Source organism: Monodelphis domestica, chromosome 2, assembly GCF_027887165.1.
Source record: "Monodelphis domestica isolate mMonDom1 chromosome 2, mMonDom1.pri, whole genome shotgun sequence".
Taxonomy (NCBI): Eukaryota; Metazoa; Chordata; class Mammalia; order Didelphimorphia; family Didelphidae; genus Monodelphis; species Monodelphis domestica.
In genome coordinates, this window is record NC_077228.1 from 374,610,368 (window position 1) to 374,633,884 (window position 23,517).

Here is a 23,517-nt window from a genome sequence, read left to right on the forward strand (position 1 = left end):
CTCAGGCTGCCTCTGCTTTGCCAAGTCAAGGCACTTTTGCTCTGTGGAATGTTGAAGGGAAGGGAGTAGGGGAGAAGCTGGAGAAGGAAGGAGGGAGGGGGAGGAGAGACTGGAGAAGTCCTGTTACCGGGCTAGGCTGGAGGATGCTAAAGGACATAAGCAGGGGCTCCAGTGGGGAAAACCTAGATAGCTTTCCTGGTTCCTCCATAAAAGCTGTTAGTCCTTTGTAGATTCATTACAGTCTGAAATGAATTCCCGGAGCTTTAGGCACACCCATAAACAAACATAAAATACAGTTTAAAAACAAAGTCCAAAGTCTCATCTAAATAATGTTTTATTGTCATTTTTTTTGTTTCCATCTCTCTGTCTCTCCATTTGCCTTTCTCTGACTCTTCTCTCCATTTATCTCTGTCTTTCTCTCTCATTTGTCTCTCTCCATTTGTCTTTCTCTCTTCATTTGTGTCTTTCTCCATTTGTCTTTGTCTCTCTACATTTGTCTGTCTTTCTGACTCTCATTTATGTTTGTCTTTGTCTTTCTCTGACTCTCCACTTGTCTCTGTTTTCTTTCTGATTCTCTTCGTTTCTCTCACTCTCTGACTATTCATTTGTCTGTCTCTGTCACTCTCCCATTTGTCTCTCTCTGTTTCTTTCTCTGACTCTCTTCATTTGCCTCTGTCTCGATTCATTTGTCTCTTTTTGTCTCTGTGTGTGTCCTTTTCTGACTGTCTGTCTCTGACTTGACAGTAGCAGGTAAGGGAATAACACAGGAATGATTCAGACCAGTTGTTCCCATATTTGCTGCCCAATATTATCTTGCGGACCAATATACACTATTGGGTAGTGAAAATAGCTTTAACATCCACCCCAGGTCAAATCATCCCCAAATTACTGCATCAGTTTCAGTGGCTCCCATTGCTTCTACAACTAAAAAACTGGTTGCAAGTGAGGTGGCTCAGTGGGTAGAGAGTCAGGACTGGAGATGGGAGGTCCTGGGTTCAAATGTGACCTCAGACACTTCCTAGCTATGTGACTCTGGGCAAGTCAGCCCTCACTGCTGTTCTGCCTTGAAACCGATAAGGTAAGGGTTTAAACAAACAAACACTGACTCCCTCCACACCCCCAAACCAAATAAACTAAAATTATCTTTTATTTGGTATTTAAAGTCCTTCAAAGGCCTGATTCCAACCCATCTTTCTAGGCTAATTTCATGCTACTCCTCCTCATATACTTAATGCTTCCCCAATCAGCCAGACCTACATGCTGTTTCCTGTGACATCCCATCTTTGTTCCTAATGGGGTGCCTTTGCACAGACTGCCCACCCCCCTACTCTCATCAGAATGCTCTCCCTCTCAGAGCTTCCTTCAAGGTTCAGTTGCAGAACAGCCTCCCCACAGTTCTGAATGATTACACATCGCCTATTTATTTTTAATATAAGATATATGTTTAAACATGTAAATAATATATAATACAGAAGACATGAATAAATCATGTTTACTATTATTCTCTACTTATATATTTTTTTCTAAAACCCATACCTTAAGTCTTAGCATTGATTCTAAGATAGAAGAGTAGCAAGGGCTAGGCTATTTTGAGGTTAAATGACTTACCCAAGATCACACAGCCAGGAAGTTTAGTAGCTTTAAGTTTAGTTATTTGTAAATATGCTGAAATCTCCCTGGTAGCTCCTGGAAGGCAGGAACTTATCTCACTCTTGTCTTTGCTTCACTGATGTCTGGCACATAGTAGCTGATTAATAAATGCTTGTTGATTAATAAAATAAACTGGGGCAGCCAGGTGCGAGGGAGGGGAGAGAACAGGTATTTTTATGATGCCTACCATATGCCAGGCACTGTGTTAAGTGCTTTGTAAATATTATCTCATTGGATCCTCACAACAGCCTTGCATGGTAGGGTAGGTGCTATCATTATGTCCATTTTACCGAGGAGGAAACATGGAGGCAGAAGTTAAAAGACTTGCTCAGGTACGTGACTAGTGAGTGAGTAGGGCCAATTGGAACTTGGGTCTTTCTAGCTCCAGGTCCAACACTCTATTCACTTTGCCATTAGTTGCACTAGCTCCCTCGATGTGCCAGGGTGTTAGTCAGGAAAACTTGAGTTCAAATCCTCTTTTTTTTTCTTTAAACCTCTACCTTCTGTCTTAGAATTGATACCAAGTATGAAATTAAGGCAGAAGCAAAGCTTTCAAAACACTGCATAACTGTGACCCACAGCACATTTCATTATCTATAAAATAAGGATAGTAACAAAACCTACTTCATAGAATTGTTGAGAACCAAATGAGATCATACACATAGCCCTTTATGGCCCAGAATAAATGCTCGCTATTGCTTTACTTGACCCAATTTGTAAAAAATCGCCAAAGTAGTTGATTTAACAAATATGTATACCTGCCATCCATATTAACCTTAAAGTTTGCAAAGTGCAAGAGATTAAAGCTGGCTGGAACCTTAGAGATTCTCTGGTCCAATCCCTCATTTTATAGATGAGGATAAATATTAAGTTCTCTTTTAGAGTTTACAAAAAAAGAAGCTGTTCTCCATTTTCTGGTGTATGGCACTACGTGGCCCTATGCGTGACACCCAGTCAATTGAGGAACAGCTGAACAAGTTGTAGTGTGTGACTGTAACGGAATACTAGTGTGCCACAAGAAATGAAGAAATGGATGGCTGCAGAGAAACCAGGGAGGATTTATATGAACTGATGCAAAATGAAGTAAGTGGGATCAGAACATCTTATATGTTAACATCATCATAAAGATGGACTGAAAAACTTTAGAATTCTAATCAATGCAATGACCAAACACGAAGCCAGAGAACTGTTGGAGAAGCATGCTTTAAACATTTTTTAATTGAGACAATGGACTAGGAGTGAAATGAGATATGTTTTTGGACATAGCCAATATGGGGATTTGTTTTGCTTGACTAATATATATTTGACACAATTTTTTCCCTTCCTTTTTTCTTTTTTTAATGGTGGACAGGAAGGTAGGAAGGAAAGTAAATGTTCGCTAATTGAAAACAATTATTTTTTTAAACCCTTACCTTCCGTCTGAGAATCAATACTGGGTATTGGTTCTAAGGCAAAAGAGTAGTAAGGGCTAGGCAATAGGGTGCCTTGTCCAGGATAAGTATCTGAGGCCAAATCTGAATCCAGGACCTTCCATTTCTGGACCTGACTCACAATCCACTGAGTCACCCAGCTGCCCCTGAAAACAATTTTTTTTTTAAACAAAAGAATTATGAGTCCTCAGAAGAAACCTCATGGGCCATCCAAGTCCACTCCCTTCATTTACAAAGGAAAATGAGAACTAGGTCTTTTTTCTTTCCTAGTGTCCAGAGTAGGGCAGCTGCTATGAATAGGAAAGGGGCCTCTAGTCCTCTCCCTCCCATAGTTGGGTAGCTGGAGCTGGCACAAGGCTACTAGTGACACTGTCATTGCTAAGAGAGGTCCAAAGAGAGCTACAGGGCCACTCTCCTCACTCATGTCCACAAGAAATCACAAATTTGTATTAGAGATGGGATCTATTCCATCTCTAATACAGGCCCTGTGACTTGTGAAAAGGCTTAAGAGTGCTTGGTGCTGTCGGTGCTGAAAAACATTTATTGGTTGCTTTCTCTTTCAGCAGGATTAGGGGTATCCTGTGCATAGATGCCTTCATTTCCAAGCTCCTGATATATTCAGAAACCTAGACAAAACTACTGTCAAATTTATATTTTGTTGTAATGCACACATTATAGGCAAATAATGCCTATGGAAAATGAAATTTCATCTATTATTAACTATATCTTATAAAAAAGAAAGCAAAAGAGGCAGCTAGGTAGCTCAGTGGGATAGAGGTAGGCTTAGAGGTTGGGAGCCAATCTGGCCTTTGAATTCGAGATAGATAGATAGATAGAGAGAGAGAGAGAGAGACATACACAGAGACACAGAGAGAGAGAGAGACAGAGAGAGGGAGGAGAAAAAGAGAGAGATGAAGGAAGAGAGAAAACAGAGAAAAGAGAAAAAGGGAAGCAACCTTTAACGCTTCACAAAAAATGCAATGAAAAGAAATTAGCTATAAAACCAAAAATAGCTTAAAATTTCACATCATTTGGCTTGAGATAACTTCTAATTTGCTTTTTCAAGAGCAACAGAACTTAGTGGGGGGTGGAGGCCTGGATTCTTGGTCTAGCTCTGCCACAAACTAGTTACCTGATTTCTGGTAGGTCACTTCAGCCCTTTGGGTCTCAGTTTCTTTAACTGTAAAATAAAGGGACTGAACTAGAAGGCTCTCATGTGGTTTATATTTTCATAAGATTAGTGAAACTAGACATAAATTATATCTCTTTCGCATTTCCCCTTAAGAAGTAACTATGCTAGACGAAGTTATAAACAGGATTCTAATTTTGCTACTTATGAAAATGAATGCATGAAAATGTTTATGAGTTAATAGGTATTTCACATTTATTTACAAGGTTAAGCTATATAGGGCAGAACACAAAATACTACTTTGGCTACAACTCTGTTTATAAAATTTTAGCTTCTACCTTTGACCTAGTTATAATTCATATAATGTTGCTCTTCTTATTATATATAAAATAGATCACTTCTGAAATTGAATTACATATAATAAAAATACAGCACATGAAATATGTAAAAAGGAACTGTGATACTTCAAACCTGAATATTATTATTTCAACTTGTAAAACATGTATTTGACTAGGCTAGAAATCAGGAAAACCTAAAAATTAGCAACTAATGCAGAAGTCATCTCCAATGAATTATTTCCCAAATTTTAGTGTCTGGTTCTTCTATTCTACCCCACAATTAAATTGTACAGAATAAAATAATGTCCTTGGATTTTCTCAACAACTCTTAATTAGTTTATCTGACAAAAAAGGATTACCTAAAATACACTGCACTAAAAATTATCCTCCACACAATTTAATATTTCTGTGATGACTAAATCAATTATAAAATGATTGAAAGTCCAAAGTGATTACAAATTCTGAAAGGCTTAATAGGGGTACAAAGAAGAAATTTGCCCTTTAAACCATTAGAATCCATAAAAATATTACGTTTCACTTTTGTGTGACTCTACTTAATTTTGTTCCTTAAAAAAGAAAAAAATTGTGCATTAGTCTAGACTAGGTTGGGGGGTAGCATTGGCTACTGAAGACTGTCAATTTTTAGAGAATTAGAATATCATAACACACACTGGATTTAATGTCACCTTTCTAATAATTTAGAAGACCCTCATGTCAAGAATATCAAGTATTATTGTAGAGTAATGAAGACAAAAACATTAGGCTGAAATCTGTACTCACCCCATGACATTTTCTGAATATTATTTATAAGAAATACATCCTGCCTGTAAAGTTGTTGGCTTTTACATTTGCTTTTCTCACTAAGTTCAGAATATGTTCCCTCTATGTACTTATACATAACGTTCTTTTGGTTTTCTGATTGTTTGGATTTTGAATATACGGTTTACCGTATAGTCTTACCTCTCAAGTATAATGCAGTAGACTTACAGATTCATGAAGTAATTCAAGAACAAGACTGTTACTAACTCTTTGGTGTCTGAGGATCGAAGAATGTACTGAACATATTAGGAAGGCTTGACATACATGGTATTTTTTTTTTAACTTTTGAACATCAATTCTGTATTTATCAGTAACAAGGAAGCAAAACCATTGACTATGTCAAAGTTTAACTTAACACATGACTGACTTTTGTAGTTCTTCAAATACCCAAAATACACTTAACAAAATTGTCATCCTGAAGATTAGATATAACACAAGGGTGTGAATTTCAACTCCTACATAAAAGTCACAATTGCCTTCATTATGGTGGAGCACCTGAGTGAAAATCTAAGACCTAAGAGAGAACAAAAGTGAAACTTTTTTTTTATCAATATTACTGAACAGGTCAGACCGTTCAAGTCACATGATAGTTCAAATCAGACAAGTTCAAGCTACTAAACAGTTTTGAATTTAAAGCATTTATAAATATTATAAGTTTCCTAGTATCTGAAATGGTGAAAACAACTGCATATTAGAACCAACCAATTGATATCAGAAAGTCCAACTTCAAATGTCATGTGATGGTCAGTGTAGGGACAAACACCAGATAATGTAACTCTTACAGAGTTACACTTTTGTTGAACTATTGAGCTCATGTGGGCTCAGCTCCTGGGTCTGTTGCATGTGCTGAACCGAGTTCAAAGGGGCCACTTTTGGAAGTTCCTCGGCTGGTTCTCAGTGAGCATGAAGATGTTCCAGGGTTTCCTTGGACAGGGTGATTATATGTACCTGCTCAGCTGGTGAAGTCTCTATCTGGCTGTCCATCATATTGAGACTTTGGATGTGCTCTGTCTGGTCAGGTTGAGCAGAAAGAATCAAACTCTGCAAGTGTTCTGGCTGCTGAGTGAGCACTGTAAGGTCTGCAGCTTGGTCGGCCGCCATGCTCTGGGTGCCCTCTGCTGTGACAATGCTGATTCCCTGACTATGACTGGGCATGAAATTGATGTTATGGACTGAGTCTGTTACTAGGAGTTGAATTTCCTGCTCTCCTGATGTAGAAAGTTGATACTGCTGCAGTTGAAGGATATTCCTAACTTCCTCTGGGTTACTGCTGCTGGGTGCACTGGGAGCTTCTGGAAAGGGTTTTTCTTTACTATGGATTTTTAAGTGAGCCTTTAAGTTGTCTAAGCGTGCAAACTGCAAATTACACTCGGGGCAGGAAAAAGGCTTTTTGCCAGTATGTAATATACAATGTCTTCTCTTCGCACTGGAATCAGAGAAGGATTTCCCACAAATGCCACAGGAATATGGCTTTTCTCCTCTGTAATGAATAAAACACAAAATTTACATTAAAGTTTTTATCATAACTAAGCTTGAATATATGGGGTGGCAAATATGCTGTAACACCCATTATACTTGACTAAGAGGCAAGAAGTATAGGTTCTAGTCTTGGCTCTGTTGCTGTGTAACCTTGGATAAGTCTTTTTAATTTCTCTTAGGTTTCTCATTTCTAAAAAATAAGGATGTTGGGTGAGATAATCTTATTGATAAAATTTTAAGATCATATCCATAATTCAGAGAAAATCCATGCATTCATAATAACTGCAACCTAACATTAATGTTAATTTAATAAAATAGCATTTAGGCAATCCTTAATTGTGTATATTAAAAAGATAGTGATCTAGTCTAACTTGAATGGACATAAATACTCTATGCACCCTTAAATTTTTTTTTTTACTGTGAGTTTATTGTTTGAATTAATTGGCATATTTCATAGTTAGAAAGAGTGAATATAAGATTAAAAATATTGAAGAAATTGTTTATGGTTGATAAATATCTGAAAAGCCATACCGATGTATTCTGATGTGTGTCTGAAGAGAACTTTTTGCTGTAAAAGACTTGCCACAGATTTCGCAAGTAAATGGCTTTTCACCTTTAAGAAAAAAAAGAGAAAAACTTGTGAAATATACTTATAACCCAAGCAGTTAACTCTATTATTAAGAATAAAAAGATTTTGCAAAAGGCAATTTAACAGTTGAACCTTCAACAAGCATACACTAAAATATTTATTAAAAACTGTAGGTCCTGTGAAGAATACAAGGAAATAAGAACATACACATCACCTATTAGTCAAGTAGACTAGTAGGTATATGACAAAGCATGACAGTATGTAGTGTCCCAAAAGTCCTGGTGCAGTTAAATGTAATAGCTTAAAATGGTAATAGTATACCTGATTCCTATTTTTCAGATCTCTCTCCTCACACTTAAATACAAACAGGAAAAATACTTCCCCCCACCTTGTCAGGGTGCTTTTGTTAATGGTCAGAATATATGAAGGCAGTAAAATCTAACCAAATAAAAGTGCCTTAAAAAAAAAACTTTAACCTTTTGTCTTTGAATGGATACTATATCTGATCCAAGGCAGAAGAGAGGTAAAAACTGGGCAATTAGAGCTAAGTGATTTGCCCAGGATTACACAGCTAGGAAGTGTCTGAGGCCAGATTTGAACCTAGGTAGTCCTGTCTCCAAGGCTAACCACTGAGTTACCTCGATGCTCTTTAAGTAGTTATAATCTTAAATTCACAATCTCATGTCAAGCACTTGAGCAAATTCTGGAAATATTTACTCATTTATATTATAAAAAGGGTAATTTGTTATTTCTTCTGTTTTGGGAGACAAGAGGTTAATCATTTGCTTCTTAGGGGCTATGTCAATATTAGCAATGTATTTTCCTCCTGATAATGTTTTATTTTTTAAATAAATATTCATTGGTATGCTTTGGTTTTATATCACCTGAATCCCAATGTATATCTTTCTCATTCTCCCTCTCCGAGAACCACCCCTTATAACAAAGAAAAAAGAGAAAAGAAAAAAAGCAGCTCAGCAGAACTATCATGCTGAAAAAGTCTGACATTATATATAGCGTTTCTCACTGAGTTTCCCACCTGAGCAAAAAATGTAGGGGTTAGGGAGAGAAAGTACCTTCTTATTTCTCTTCTTTGGGCCAAACTTGGTCATTAAAGTTTCATGGCACTCATTCATTTCATTTCATTGCTGTAAATAATGTTCAATAATTTTGTAAATAATGTCCATAATGCTTTCTTGGTCCTGCTTACTTTGTTTTATATCAATTTATAGAAGCCTTCCCATGTTTCTCTAAATTTTGACCAGGTAATAATATTCTGTAACATTCATGTATCATAAATTATCGAGTCATTATCAAACTGATGTGCATCTACTTTGTTTTCAGTCCTTTGCACTGCTATAAATATTTTGGTGATTATGAAGCCTTTCTTTGATACACTCACCTCCTTTAGAGTATATGTCTAGAAATGAGATCTCTGAGTCAAAGGATATGGACATTTTAGTCACTTAGTCTGCATAATTCCAAATTGCTTTCCAGAATGGTTAGAATGGTCTATAGCTCTACTAATGCTGCATCAGTGTTTCTGTATTTCCACATCCCCTCTAATGAGGACTTTTTCTATCTTTTCCTATCTTTGGTACTCTGTTGGATATAAACATCAGTTATTTTCATTTCTATTATTAATGATATGTAGATCAAAGGAACAGATTGGATAAGAGAGAAGAAGAAATAATAGAACTCAATAATTCAATTTTCAAAAAAAAAAACCTGAAAGCAGGTTTACTTGGGAAAGAAGCCCTTTTAGATAAAATTACAGGAAAATTAGAAAGCAATTTGGGAGAAATTAGGCTGAAGCCAAAATCTTATGCCATGTTTCATAATAAAATCAAAATGGATATGTAATTTGAATATTAAAGATTACAACATAAAAAATTTAGAATAGAAACATCATATCTGTTATCATTATGAGTAGGAGATGAATTCTTAATAACAAAGATAAAATAGTTTCAATTATATGAAATTGAAAAGCTTTTGTAAAAGCAAAATTAACAAATATAAGATAAGGAAGTAGTTAATTGGAGAAAATATTTGTTATCAAATGTATTGGCTAAGGGTTTAGAATCTAAAATGGACAAATAACAGAATGTTTTTGACTAAACTCCATTTCCTAAAGGTTAAGTGGTCAAATGATACAAAGAATTCTTAAAAGAACTGCAAACTCTTAACACTTATATGAAAAATGCTCCAAATCTCTAGTTAATAAGAGAAATGTAAATCAAATCAATCATGAGGTTTCACTTAGCAAACTGGTAAAGATGAGAAATGTAGAAACAGAGACAGGGGCAGTAGGTCAGTGGATTGAGAGCCAGGCCTCGAGACAGGAGGTCCTAGGTTCAAATCTGGCCTCCAACACTTCTAGCTGTGTGACTCTGGGCAAGTCACTTAACCCTCAATGCCTAGCCCTTACCACTGATGATTTGAATTGGAACCAATACACAATATTGATTCTAAGATAGAAGGTAAGGGTTTAAAAAAAAAGTGAGACACACAAATGCAATGTTGATAGACCTATGAATTAGTATAATCATTCTGGAAAGCAATTTCAAATTATTTAAAGAAATTGGCTAAAATGTTTATAGATACTAAAGATCCCAAGGATAGGCATATATTTCAAGGTCACTGATAATTGAAAAAAGAAAGGCTTCATATACATTCCCAAATATTCATAGCAGCATGTTTTATGTTAGCAAAAAAACCTGGAAACAAAGAAGATGCCCACTTAAACACACTTTGGTATGTCAAGGTAATGGAATATTATTATCTTGTAAAAAAATTATGAATGTGGAGCAACATGGACTTATATTAATTGGTGTAAAGTGAAGCAAGCAGGGCCAAGAAAATAATCTATATAATGACTACAGCAATGTAAGTGAAAGAACCACTACCACAAAATTTTTAAAACAAATGTTGCAGAATTTCAAAAAAACAAGTTTCATCTCAAAGAGGAGTTGTGAGAAGATAGTTCTCCCCACTCTTTTGAATAGTGGAAAGAGAGTGAGGCACACATGTATGGAACACTGTATATGGCATAAGTTTTCAATATATTGATCAGTTTTGCTGAATATTCTGTTCCACATTCTCTCCCTCCGTTCTATCCCTCCTCTACTTCCCCAAGCTATTTAAAAAAACAAACAACTGACAGCAACAAAACTGGGGAAAAAACAACCATCAAGTGCCATTCAGAATATTGCTAAATCGTGCTGGTGGCATTAGGGATCAAATAACTTATTGACCATTATTGCTGACCAAAGCCTAAATTTTATGGTTTGATTTTTACAAATAAGATTAGCACTAAGATGTCTCAGCAGGAAAAAATTAAAAAAAAATCATTCAATTGTCTATCTTATAGTATGAAAAACACTGCTCTAGAGACTTGGGGGCAGAGTGAGGTAGAGAGAATAATAAATAGCAGGTACTGTCTCCACTCTCAGAGCTCACACTCTAGCAGGCATTGGTGCCAGTTTATACATTGCACGAAACAAAGATTTTCCCTGCCCTTTGAGAATATTGATCATAAGGAAACTGTTCTGATTTTTCCTTCATTTTTTGTAGAATAACAAAATTTAGGTGGTTGTGAATGTAATATTTGGGTACTTAATACTTAACATACATTAAGGGTGATTTCAGTTAGAATGAAGCACAAGGTTAGTTGGCTAATCTTTCTTTTCAACAGAATTGCTAACAGACTTTTTCTTCTCAATGGGTGGTGAGGGGCTGGGATCCTCATTCAGATTCTAAGATAGAATTTTTTTTTAGTTTCTTAAAAAGGGAAAGCAATCATTCCCTCCCCGCTGAGCATTTCATATGGTTCGTAGGCCATGGTTGTAAGTATATAAAAACGGTTTAGTTTTCTAGCTATATTGTTCTATCCTATAGTTGTTTTATCTAGTCATGTCAATTTAGATGGAAATATGTAAGAAGAAAATCTTTTATTTTATAATGGAACTAGAAGAGGAAAAATGTCGAGAATATCAGAAAGCAAGTCAATTCTTTTCTCTTCAGTGGCTGAGAGCTAATTGCACTCACTTGAGTCATGTAGTGAGGAATACCCTTCAGATGGTGCTTTTTTATTTGGAAGAGGAAAGAGAAAGGATAAAGGTTAAAACCAAATTCTTCTACTTTCACGTAGAATCATGAAAGATTTCTCTATACTGTAAAATACAGAATGCATTTGTGTTTCAGAGAACAAGGTTAAGTAGTGACATTGCCTTGAATTCATTGATGTGTGAATTATTATTTTTTAAACCCTTATCTTCTACCTTAGAAGCAGAAAGGCAGTTAGGACTAGGCAACTGGGATTAAATGACTTGCCTAGTGTCACAGCTAAGAAGTATATTTCCACATATTTGAACCCAGGTCCTTCTGACTTTAGGTCTAGCAGTCTACGCACTGTGCTACCTCATTGCCCCTAAAGATTAACATGGGTTTGAATGTGAATACTGACTCTGCTACTTAATGTATATATAACATGAGAAAGTCACTGAACTTCTCTGGGCCAGTTTTCTCATCTGTAAAATCAGGGGTTGGCCTAGAGGGTGCTTAAGATCTTTGCCAACTCTAGATCTGTGATCCTCTGAGCTATGACCCTCTATTCAAGTATCTGAAGGTCTGTCATGTAGAAGAAGGATCATACTTATTCTGTTTGTCTTTAGAAAGGAAAACTAAGGGCCATGAGTCAAAGCTGCAGAGACAGGCCAGGCTTTATATAAATAACTATTTATTACAGAGGTTGTATAGGGAATTCCTATTCAGGTCTTAGTTACAGCAGACAACTCCTAAAGTTCCTTCCAATTCAGATTCTGAGAGTTCTGGGTTAAATCTGGACTTTACCTTGTAAGGAATGGGGAACTATTGGCAGGATTTTTCTTTCCTTAGCAAGGGAGGGATATAACGAATGGCATTTATATAGAACTAAATTTTACAAAGTGCTTAATTCACAGATCTAGAATTACTCCCCCTTCCCATTTTACAGATTAAGAAAATGAGGCTTAGAAAAGATGAGGTACCTAGGGTGGCACAACTTTCAGAACCTTAGAATTAGAAGGGAGCTTTGAGATCATCGTTTTAAAGATAACGAAACTGAAGCAGATTCTGAGAGCCGACTTGCTACAAGGCATACAAGTGTTTGAACTAGGATTATGACCTGGAAAAGACTAGTCCTTCCCCTCGCTCAACATTATATTACAAAACAACAACAACGGTGTCTTAAGAATTAATATGATGTCAATATGTGGTATGAACCAGATAGTAAGAGGCTGTAAGCAGAAACCAACTCAGAAAGCTCCTGTGGTAGTTCAAGTTTGAGATGAGATAGGTCTGCACTAGGATCATGGCAGCAGGAATAGAGAAAGGATGGAGAAATGAGATGTTTTGAAAGATTCAAGCAGGTCTTGGGATCAAATTTAAGGTTCCAAATCTGTTTGTTAGTTTTTAAAGATCAGTTAATACCAATAATAAAAATGTTTCAGATTTAAACTGACTACAAAAATTCACTATTAGAAATGATTAATATCCCCAAAATGTGAAAATTTCCTACTAGAAACTTGATATCAATACATCATATAGTTACCCTGCCCCAAAAGTTATGAAGCCCAACACTTTTATTTTGCTTACCTTAACATAAAAGGTTTTGAGCTTCCTTTATCACTCCTATCTCCTTTCGTTGCCCAAAGCTGACTTCCCTGGAGGTGGTAGTGCTCAACTATTGAGTAACAAGAAGTGTTGTTTCTAGGGGGAAAAATTATTTGAGCGATTCTTACTGCCTATGCTACCTTTGATAAGTCAGCCAAACTTTCCCTATTCTTTCCCAAATATCTTAGTAACCATGTCAAATGTGGAAAGTGTCTTAAATGGGGTGCTGGCTTGGCTATGATTTGTACTATTGTGTGGCTTTCGGGCTTCTGTTAAAGCCTTATTTAAATCTTCACCCCTATGTTAAAGTGACTGACATGGGCCTTGGAAAGGCTGTACAGCAGAGAACAAGTTCTGGCAAGTCTTATGGGGCTGAAAAGACTCTGAAAATGAGCCTCTGAATAAGGACTTTGAACATGCCTATCTGCTGCCTAAGAACCAGCCTAACTAGATTTGAAGATGCTTAGCTACCACAAGGTTGGCCATATGAAGTAATGTTTTTGTTTTTGTTTTTTAATCATGAAGACCATCTACTAAGAGTCACTTTTCTGGAAGGAGGGAGTTACTATCTGTCAGTAGTTGGAGAACCCAAACAGATAAAACCACAAACCCATAAAGGAGATATAATCTCTTTATATATATGTGTATATATATATATATATATAAATTATTCAATAAAAATTATGATCTGTCTATTCTTAGGGGATTACTAACTTTACAGTTAATCTTACATTGAAAACACCCACCCAACCACCCTTTTCTATAGACAGATGCTGCCAGGATTCTGACAATTTTTCAAGGCTGAATGTTTGAACCAAGCTAGGTGGTACAGGTATTACACCTATTTTTAGGGATGAGGAAACTAGGGTTCAGCAAGATTAAGTGGTTTACCCCTGGTCACCCTACATCAAAGGAAAGATTTGAACTTAAGTCTTCTTGACTTCAAGTCCAGTGCCACTAAACAAAACTGATTGTCTATTCCAGCAAAACATATCAGATGTCATATTACCTGTGTGTGTTCTTAGGTGTTTCTTTAACTGAGATACATCCATGAATTTTCGATGACAGTGGTTACATTCCGGTAATGAATGGCCTTGTCGCAATAATAAAAAAAGTGTCAGTGCATGTATGTTTCCCCTGTATTTCTTCAGTGATCTGTGTTAAAGCACTTCCCTGCAAAATAACCACTTTAATATAATACTTTAACAAAACAATGATTTTCATTGATTATTTCTGCATCAATTCCCATTAATTTACCTTCACCTTTTATTTCAAGTTAACTTATGCTGAATCCATTAATGTTCCAAGTTAGCTGTCCTTTACTCTGCCTGAAATCAACTTCTTGCACCTTTTGTCTTTGAAATCTGGGAGGGGCCAAGGCCAATGATCTCACCATTCTCAACCATGTCTTGCTTTCTCTGCTGTTGGCAGATGAATGTGGGTGGGAAATAAGAAACAAATAGATCAAGGACAGAAACAATAGGGTCTAAGAACTATAGGGGACTCCTTTGGAAGTTACTATTTATCCACATCTGTCCTGTGATGATCCAGGTAATATTTTATAGTAAATTAATAAAAGAGACAAGTTATATCAAGTTCAATAAGACCCAAATAGTGAGCAAGTTTATGGCACTTCTAAAAGCTGGAAGAGCTAAATATGTAGAGTTATAGCATACTACAGTATACAATCCTAATATATGGGAGCTAACTCAGATTTCTTTGGAAACTAAATAACAATTCTATTTTATTGTCTACTTAATTCTGTTTTAGATACTAGAGCTATGTTATTTTCCCTAATTTCACCAATCCAGACTTCTCCCAAAATCCTTGTACCTGTATGAACTCGGTAATGACTCTTTAGCTGCCTTTTCTGGCTGAAATATTTTCCACACTGATCACAGGTAAATGACTTCTGTCCTGGGTGGGGGTGGGAGAAAAAGGGAGAGGAAAGGGGAGAAAAAAATTAAATTTTAAAATTAAAAATTTAAATTAAATTAATTTTGTCTAAGCAATAAAATTTAGGAAGGAAAAGGAAAATATATAATCTCACCAGTGGGGAGAGGTCCATTTCAACTAATAAGGAAAGTGATTTTCAATTTAAACACTGTGCTCAATGTCATGCAGAATTTATGGACTTTAAAACTGAAAACTTGTGTGGGGGTATATATATATATGTATGTATGTATATACTTATATTTTCATCATACATATATGAAAACGTGTGTGTGTGAAATATGAAAGACACGGTAAAGTTTGCACCTGGAGAATTCAGGTAGTTTTAATCTTAACTAAAGAAATGGATAGCTTTTTGGAATTAGTCTGATTTGCCTTGATTATGGTTAGTAAGTTACCTGTGTGTAGGCTCATATGTTCCAGTAGAGAATGTTTTGTTGTTAAAGCCTTACTGCAAATAGTACAGGTATATGGCCGTTCCCCCGTGTGCATCCTTGTGTGAACCTGCAACGAGTGCTTCTGGGCAAAACCTTTTCCACACTCACTACATTTGAAAGGTCGTTCCCCTAGAACAAGTGCAAAAATAGGAGAACATAGAAATTTAATATAAACACGTATTATGAACCCACCAAGCACCTTGTGAGGCACCTGGAAGACAAAAATGAAAAACAACAACAAAACCCCACAAAAATCCACAGTCCAAATCTCAAGTAGCTTACTTTAGTAGGCTAATGAAACATAAATATAATACTAACTATAAAAGATTGACAAGGTCAGGAGATGTCAAATAGAGTTGTGAGAGACAAAAGGAAAGAGAGACAACTGGTAGGCTCAGGGAAGGAGGGAAACAGCATCTGTGAGGGGCCTTGAAAGACAAGAATAACAACAGTTAAAGATAAGGTAGGGAGCATTTAGTTTCATGCCATGGTGCCTTTCTGGAACTCAATTTCCTTAGCTAAAAAAGGGGGGATTGTGGAAGAGGCATGAAGAGAGAAAGAGGACTTGTAATCCAGGTCATGCAAGAAACAAGGCTGGGGACCTGTCTGTCAGTCAAGATGAAGATTCCAAATGGAATGTTCCCAGGAGGAGGAAGTTGAAGCTGGTCAGGGAGAGAAACTGGGACTTTGATTCTCTCTCTCTGGGGGTGACTGACCAAGAAAGGAGAGAAAAACTGGGACTTTGGCTCTGGGTTTTTCTAACCAAGGGAGGCAAGCTTGGCTGAAGGGGGAAGAAGCTGAACTGATCCTATTAGCTTCTGTCCCAGGCTGAAGGACCCTTGGGGGGGGGGCTTCTGAAATTAGGCTAAGAGACAAAGGGGTTAGAGGAGGTGGCTTAGAGGTACCTTTCAGCACTAACCCTATTATGCTATAAAATGAAAGCAGGGGAGAAGGAACAGGGAAGATGAGTAAACAGAGAGTAGTCCAGTAAGCTAGCACATATGAGTAGGCAAAGGGACTATTATGAAAACTAGTCTAATGTGCAAACAATTATTGAGTGAAATGAATAGAACCAGAAATCAATTTTCATGATGATGACAGCAATGTAAAAGAACAATATGAAAGGTTTCAGAACTCCAATCAACACAGGGACCAATTAAAGTTGTCAGAAAGGAAGAGGGTTCATTAAGAGATGCAGTTATAAGTCCCTGGATCTCAAAGGCCCAATCCTTTGATCCTAAGTGAAAACTGAAGCTATAGAAATTGATAAAGGGATTGCTAAGGGAGGGAATATACAGAGATTAAGGTTTAGTAATGCAGTACTGGGAGAAGTCTGCACTGGGGAATAAAAAGACGAGTAATAAAAAGATTGGTAATAGAGACAAAGAGGGACTATCCCCATGACAGAATTAAAAAAACAACAACAACCTATCAAGGCTAGAAACGATCAATAGGGCTAAAATGGTGCAGAATGGTCAAGGAAAAGGAGGCTAAGAAGGGTTTACTAGAGTCCACAATGAGATCACTAGTAGTCTGTTAGAACACTTTCAACAAAATAGGAGGAGCTGAGGAAATGGGGTAGGTAGTAATTTGGTAGAAATAGCAGTTGAGAACTTTTTTTCTAGAAGCTTAGCACTAAAGGGGAAGAGATAGATGGTAGCAGTTTGAGTAGTTGGCTGGGTCAAACAACAGAATTCAACAAAATATATATTAAGTACCTAGCACACATAAGGTTTCTCTCAAGATGAGTATATCTTACTAAAGATGAAAGAATAAATTTTTTAGGATATAAAGTCCTACACGTTTATACACATGCCTATGCAAGGGAAGATAATAGAGATACTAAAGACATCAGAGAGGATGTTCAATAGAGCAAGGTCCTAAATTAGGCAAAAATAAAATTTCCAACATTCTCAACTAGTCAGGAATTAAACAATCAAACCAAAAAAAAAAGTTTCCCCATTACACCAAGAAAGCATTATACCTGTATGACTCCTCTGATGAATTGCTAAAAAGTGATTATACTTAAACACTTTGCCACATTCTTTACAGCGAGCCTCAGAACCAGAGCGCTTTCTTCTTCCAGATATTCTCTTGGCTGAATACTGATCATCTTCATCCCCAACAAGTTTATAATCTTTAAGTTTAACAGATCTCTGAATCCTGCGTTTGCTGTAGCGACTCTGACTGCCTTGTACATCCTGGGACTTAGGATCACAGTTCTCATCTTCTTCTGCTGGCATTTCCACAGCACTTGACCCACAGGCACGCTCAGATTCTTCTATTTCTCTTATTTGGTTCTGTTCATTTGTTATACTAGTGCTTCCTTCTACTGTTTTTGCCATAGAGTTTTGTTTATTTTGAACAGAATTATTCTCTCTGAGCTGGATATCTTCAAGTGAAACTACTTCTGGTTTTGTCACTTGCATATTTTTGACCTTCCTTGGTCTCCCTCGTTTTCGCTTTGGAGGATCATCATTTTTCTTATTAGAAATAACAACTACTGGGGTTCCACCAGTGGTCAATGTGGTTGGATTTGTTGAGCTATGATTGCTTTGATAGTCAGTATAAGCATTTACTAAGTCATACACTTTTAAAAATTGAGCAGTAGCCAATATTTGTTCTGTACTTTTTTCACTGGCATGAAGATACCCTGTATAGATGAATTCCAGCAATATACCAAATGTGTCTGCTAACATACCTTCTAGCATATAAATTGACTGCCCTATTTCTCCTTCTTCTGCAAACATCATTGAGAAATACTCACTACTGGCGGCAAGTAAAGCTTTGTGGGCCCGGAAATGTACGTTTTCCACTATTAGAGTGATATCACAGAGAAAACCTCTTTTCCTTTGTTCTTCGAAATTAGCCAGAATGGTATCACTATGAGCCTCAGAATATACAACAAGCTTCTCAGAAGACACTGGAGTTTCTTCTGCCATTTTTGTTCTAAGCCAAAAAGGCCTAAACCTATAGAAGAAAAAAGATGCTTTAAAAATAAAACATAGGCTTTGGTATATTTACTAAGTGGAAAAAAAAATAAAATGGTCATATTTTCCAAGACAGCATGAAGCAAGACTATGTAAAGATGCAAATCTGTGATTCTGTCATTGCCAAAGAATTCCCAGGGTAAAAATTCCTCCATCAGTGCAGATTACAACTGGGTTTACATGGCCTAAATTTAATCCTGGAGATGGCTCTAAAATCATCTTTGGTTCATTTGGTGACATCCTGAGAATTCAGAACAGAGCTCATATCCAGGTCTCTACTGATATAGGTAAAATATGACTCCAGTTCCTATGAAACAGTTCAATGTAACAAAATATATAGAAAACAGCAGAGACCTGATTTTCCCCCACAGAAAGAATGCAAAAACTCAAATAAGTCCTAAATAATCAATACAATTTTCTTTCAAAACCAGGTAGGTAATAGTAGATAAGTCCTAGGAAATTGCCTGAGTCAGAAAGAGAAGTGAATAGCTCAGCATTATATTTGTAGTAAAAGTTAGGGATGGTATCTGACCCCAAATAATCCAGGCTCTTAATACTTTTTTTTGGTCCTAAGAATCAATATTGTGTATTAGATCCAAGGCAGAAGAGTAGGCAATGTGAGCTAATTGATTTGCCCAAGGTCACACAACTAGGAAGTGTCTGTGACTAGATCTGAACCTCGATCTCCTGTCTTTAGGCCTGGCTCTCAATCCTAGTTCCATAAACCTAGCAGTCTCCACCTCAATACTCTTATCTCACCAGAATCAGTATAGTACAATGGATGGAACACTGGATCTGAAATCAAGACACTTGAATTAAAAATGTTTTCAAAGATTCTTCACCAACAGCATGGTTATTGACAAATCATGAACTTCTTAGTTTCTTCATATGTAAAAGAGGGATAACACTTAAATTATCTAACTCATAGGGTTGTTGTGAGGAAAGTGCTTTGTCAACTTAGGAGATACAAGACTAATCATTTTAAAAAGCAATACTATTTCATTTTTAAAAGTCTTTGTTAAAAAAAAAAAAGGTCTATTTGTAAAGAACACCAAATGTGAGATGATAGTGTTGTGTTCTAGTCCTGGCTCTGCCATTAACCTTGCTGGGTAACTCTGGGTAAATCATTTAATCCTTGTGTTTCAATTTCCTTAGAAGTATAATTACAGACCTGAAATAAGATGCCTCCAAGATTGGATCTTTTCTAGTTCTACCAATCATTGGATTAAGAGTTATATACTATTGTTCTTAATTTCCCAATTATAAGCATGACAATCATCCTATTTGTAGAATAACTATCTGGTAGGTATGGATAGGAGCTTAAAAGGTACTTTTTCAACTTTTTCAACAGCATAAATTTCAATTTAGAAACAAAAGTAAAAGAAAAAGAATCCAAGATTTTTTGGTTTAACTCCACCTAGGATGTCATCAGAATCTTCTCTCTACTAATGCAGATACATACCTGTTCTGCACCTAAGAGTCTTTTAAGAATTTCCTGCAGTAAATATTATGCAATTTGCTCAAGGTCACAGAATCTGTGTGCCTCAGAGATAGGATGTGAATTCAGCTCTTTTTATTTTTACATAGCTGAATTATGGAGTATAGTAAAATATTAAGAGCAGGAGATGACTCTAAAGAACATCTAGTCCAAAGGTTCTTAACTTTTCCCCCCCATGGTTTCCTTTGGCAGTCTAATAGCCTCTCAAAATATTTGCTAAATACATAAAATTCATTGGATTACAAAGAAAGTTAATTATGGTGAAATACAGTTCTAAAAATATTGTTTCAAAGTTTGGGGACCCCCGTTAGGAAAACAGTGCAATCCCATAATTTAATAGTTAAAAAGGATAAAGAGGAGTGGGAGGTCTTGAGTTCAAATGCTCTTTTAGTGCCTGTATTATCTCACTTAACCTCTCTTGGCCTCGGTTTCTTAAAGTGTAAAACCAAACGTCCTTCTTCCGTCCCTTGCGATTCTGGCTTTATGACCCCATGAAGGTATCTGAGGCCCTGAGTCCCCTAAGAATGGCAGTGACTGGTAATTTATACAAATAATTAGGGATTTCCATTAATTAGAAGATTCAGTAGAATGGGAGGGGGGAAGGGAGGAAGAAGGATCAGGCTGACGTCACCCGCGCTGGTCCCCGCTCACTGACAGCTTCGAAGCTCGGGGGGCAGGTGTTGGTCTGCTGAAGGAACTCGGGGACCCGAAGGGGACGGAGGAAAAGGAGGAGGCCGGATTGAGCAGGTTACCTTGGCTGGGGCAGAGGGGCTCCCGCGGATCACCCGGACGAGGCCCGAGGCCGGGCCGGGGTGGGAGCCGTTGCCTTCCAGAAAAGGAGGAGGAGGGGAAAACTCGTTCAGTCGGGGCCCGCCCCGCCCCGCGGCGGGAACCCCGGCCAAAGGGCAGCCAGGGCAGGCCCCGACCCCGGGGCACCCCGAGCGTAAAGCCCTGTATCTCCCTATCAGCCACAGCCTGCTCAGCCGGCCTCAGAATCTGCGTCCCGGCTTTCTAACCCCGGAAGTAACGACGCCCCCCTCCCTCGAGGGAGCGTGCGTGCGTCATGACGCATACGGCGCAAGCACGTGACCCCGCCGCCGGCCCTGGCTGTGTTCTTGGTGACTGGCTCTGAATTTGGGAAGATTGAATCTGGTGTCGGAAACTCCCAGTTCTCAGGGCTCATGCGCGCAGAACCCAGCAGCCCTCTGACTGTTCCTAGTGAGGATACCTCCTCAAGGAGGCTGCAAGCTTAACGTCACGGACCTGGGAAGTGACCAGGGTCCTTACAGATCATCAGGGACTTGGGGGTAGGGTGGAATTGAACTATGATTTCATTAATATAGCGCATCGAGGAAACCCCCTCTACCGGTGCAGGCCGGTGGGCATCTTCCCTGTGATAGTCCGAAGCATGTAGAGTTTAAGTGACTCGGCCAAGATTGTGGGGGGGAGGGGATTTGAACCCAGATTCAACACATGGTCAATTCAATTCAATAAAAACGTATTAATCGCCTAACTGAATCAGCAGGGCACCCTGAAGGAGGAACTGGAGACAACATTTGTGAGGCAAGTCAAATTACCATTAGGACCCTGAAGGAGACAATCTATGACCCTGTACCAGAGTCTGGAAATGGCTTGCTTCCAGCTCAGTGGCCTCGCCATCTTAGGCAGCAGCAGTTGTAGAGATGCAGAAAGGAAAGCTCTTGGTACTGTCAAATGTTTCAGTATTAGAAACTGATGTGAAGAAGCATTAACAGCTATTCACCTCACTTGCCTCCAAACCTTTGATATGTGTTGCTCCCCCCAACCTTTAGGGTGACAGTTTCTTGAAAGCTTGTACTATTTATTTGTATCCCAAAATACTTAGTATATAGTAAATGCTATAGACCCATTCCCTAGTTCTTCCTACAGAGGGAAGCTCTGTATTTGGCAATTGCTACTCAGAAATCATTTAACAAATGAGAAACTCAGGTATTTTGTTTAGTTGTGTCCAACTTTTTTTGAGATATTGAAGTAATTTGCCATTTCTTTCTCCAGTTTAACAGATGAGGAACTGAGGCAAATAAGGGTTAAGTGACTTTTCTAGGGTCACACAGCTAGCCAGTAAGTGTCTGAGGCCATATAGGAACTCTGATTCCAGGCCAGATACTCTTATCCACTGTCACCTGGTTTTGATTTTGGGAAGGTAATTGATTACAACACAGTAAATCAGGGAGCTAATGAGACTTATTTATTTGCACATTCTTCCAGTCTATTTCCTCACTATGGACCTTATGACTGGGCTCTGAGCACTTGTGTTGAGAATACCTAGGTCGTTATTAATGATTTCTCAGGGCATCAAGTACTGAATTTTTCCAGGATCTCAGGGACAGCTAATTCTTGGGGACCTGCAAGCTTTCAAAGTTCTTAAAGTTGTTTGATTCAGGGTAAAGCCTGATGTCTGCTCTCCTGGTTTGGGATTTATGAACTGTGTTTTGGGTATGAGCATGAGGGTTTGTACTGTTTGGAATTATTAAACTGCTGCTGGATCTGGTCACTATCATGTGGAAAGCCCAACTGGTTCAGAGCAACAGAATTGTAGGTCCCCCCCTTTAGGTCTGGCATTGCTGATCTTGTTATTCTGCTTTAATTTAAGCCTCTCTTTGCTTATTTGGGACCCTTTTTCATACAGATGAACAGCCTTTTTCTGTCCTAGAATGTTTCCCAATGCATATTCCAGGACAGCTACAGTTCCTACGGTTTACATATCTCTATATATCTTTTGTTGAATGAATTTTTTTTCTTTGATGTCCTGATCAGGACTCAATTTTATGTTTTCTAGATTTCTTTAGATGTGTTCTGATAAGGAATTCAGCTATACTTCCTGTTACACTGCCATCTTGGCTCCTCCCAGACCATGCTTCTATTAATATAGCTCAATTGAGAATGGCAGTTTGTATAATGGATAACCTTTCTCTGACATATTCTCACTTTGTGACCCTGAGTAAGTCACTTAAGGAAGATGTCAGTAGATGAATAAATTGGCTCTATGGGGGGAAATATGTATAACACAACTTTTACAAGTTATATATATATATATATATATATATATATATTAATGGCATTTTCTTGGTCACTTAAGTCTAGACAATCAACAAAATAATAAATCAAGCCCTGATTTGCTGAATTTGCCAATTTCTAAGATGTAAACGTTCATACTGAAAATTTACTGATTGAATCTTCAGAGTGATTTGAACTGGCTCCAAAACACCCCTGTCACTGTTCTAGGGAATTTTATAAAACTGTGAATTACAGAAACACTGCTGAATCATATTGACCTCTCAGACCATTAAAACTCCTGGTTCTTTTTCCTGTTTTTCCATATTTCTTCCATCTTATACCTGGCAATGGAATTTTTTAAAACCAAGTTTAAGGCTTTACATTTATTCTTTACATTCTTTCTTCTTGTAAGATTCAACTTACCATTTTAGATTCCTGAGATTTATATGGAACCTAATTCTGTCTTCCACCCATTAAGCTTTATTTCCCAGCTTTATGTCATCTGCTAACTTGATGAACA

At 37.5% G+C, this 23,517-nt stretch overlaps 1 protein-coding gene across 10 annotated transcripts; it reads right to left on the reverse strand.

Annotated features, from left to right (window-relative positions):
* Nucleotides 1–4,438: 4,438 nt before the first annotated feature.
* Nucleotides 4,439–21,014, reverse strand: ZBTB24 (zinc finger and BTB domain containing 24). 10 transcript variants are annotated; one of them, XR_008916639.1, is made up of 8 exons: nucleotides 20,714–20,998; nucleotides 17,458–18,443; nucleotides 15,435–15,602; nucleotides 14,917–15,000; nucleotides 14,093–14,176; nucleotides 13,066–13,153; nucleotides 7,377–7,458; nucleotides 6,810–6,846 (listed from the first exon to the last, which is right to left on the reverse strand). XR_008916639.1 is itself a non-coding variant. In XM_001378929.5 (7 exons), the coding sequence occupies exons 2-7, from the start codon at nucleotides 18,413–18,415 to the stop codon at nucleotides 6,261–6,263; spliced, it is 1,962 nt and encodes a 653-aa protein (XP_001378966.5). In that variant the 5' UTR covers nucleotides 18,416–18,443; nucleotides 20,714–21,000; the 3' UTR covers nucleotides 4,439–6,260. The 10 variants fall into 10 exon arrangements, 4 of the variants coding, with proteins under 4 accessions (XP_001378966.5, XP_016286728.2, XP_016286729.2 ...); XR_001628422.2 differs by lacking the exon at nucleotides 6,810–6,846 and adding an exon at nucleotides 8,508–8,579 and having other exon boundaries at nucleotides 7,375–7,458; XM_001378929.5 differs by lacking the exon at nucleotides 13,066–13,153 and having other exon boundaries at nucleotides 4,439–6,846; nucleotides 20,714–21,000.
* Nucleotides 21,015–23,517: the final 2,503 nt, after the last annotated feature.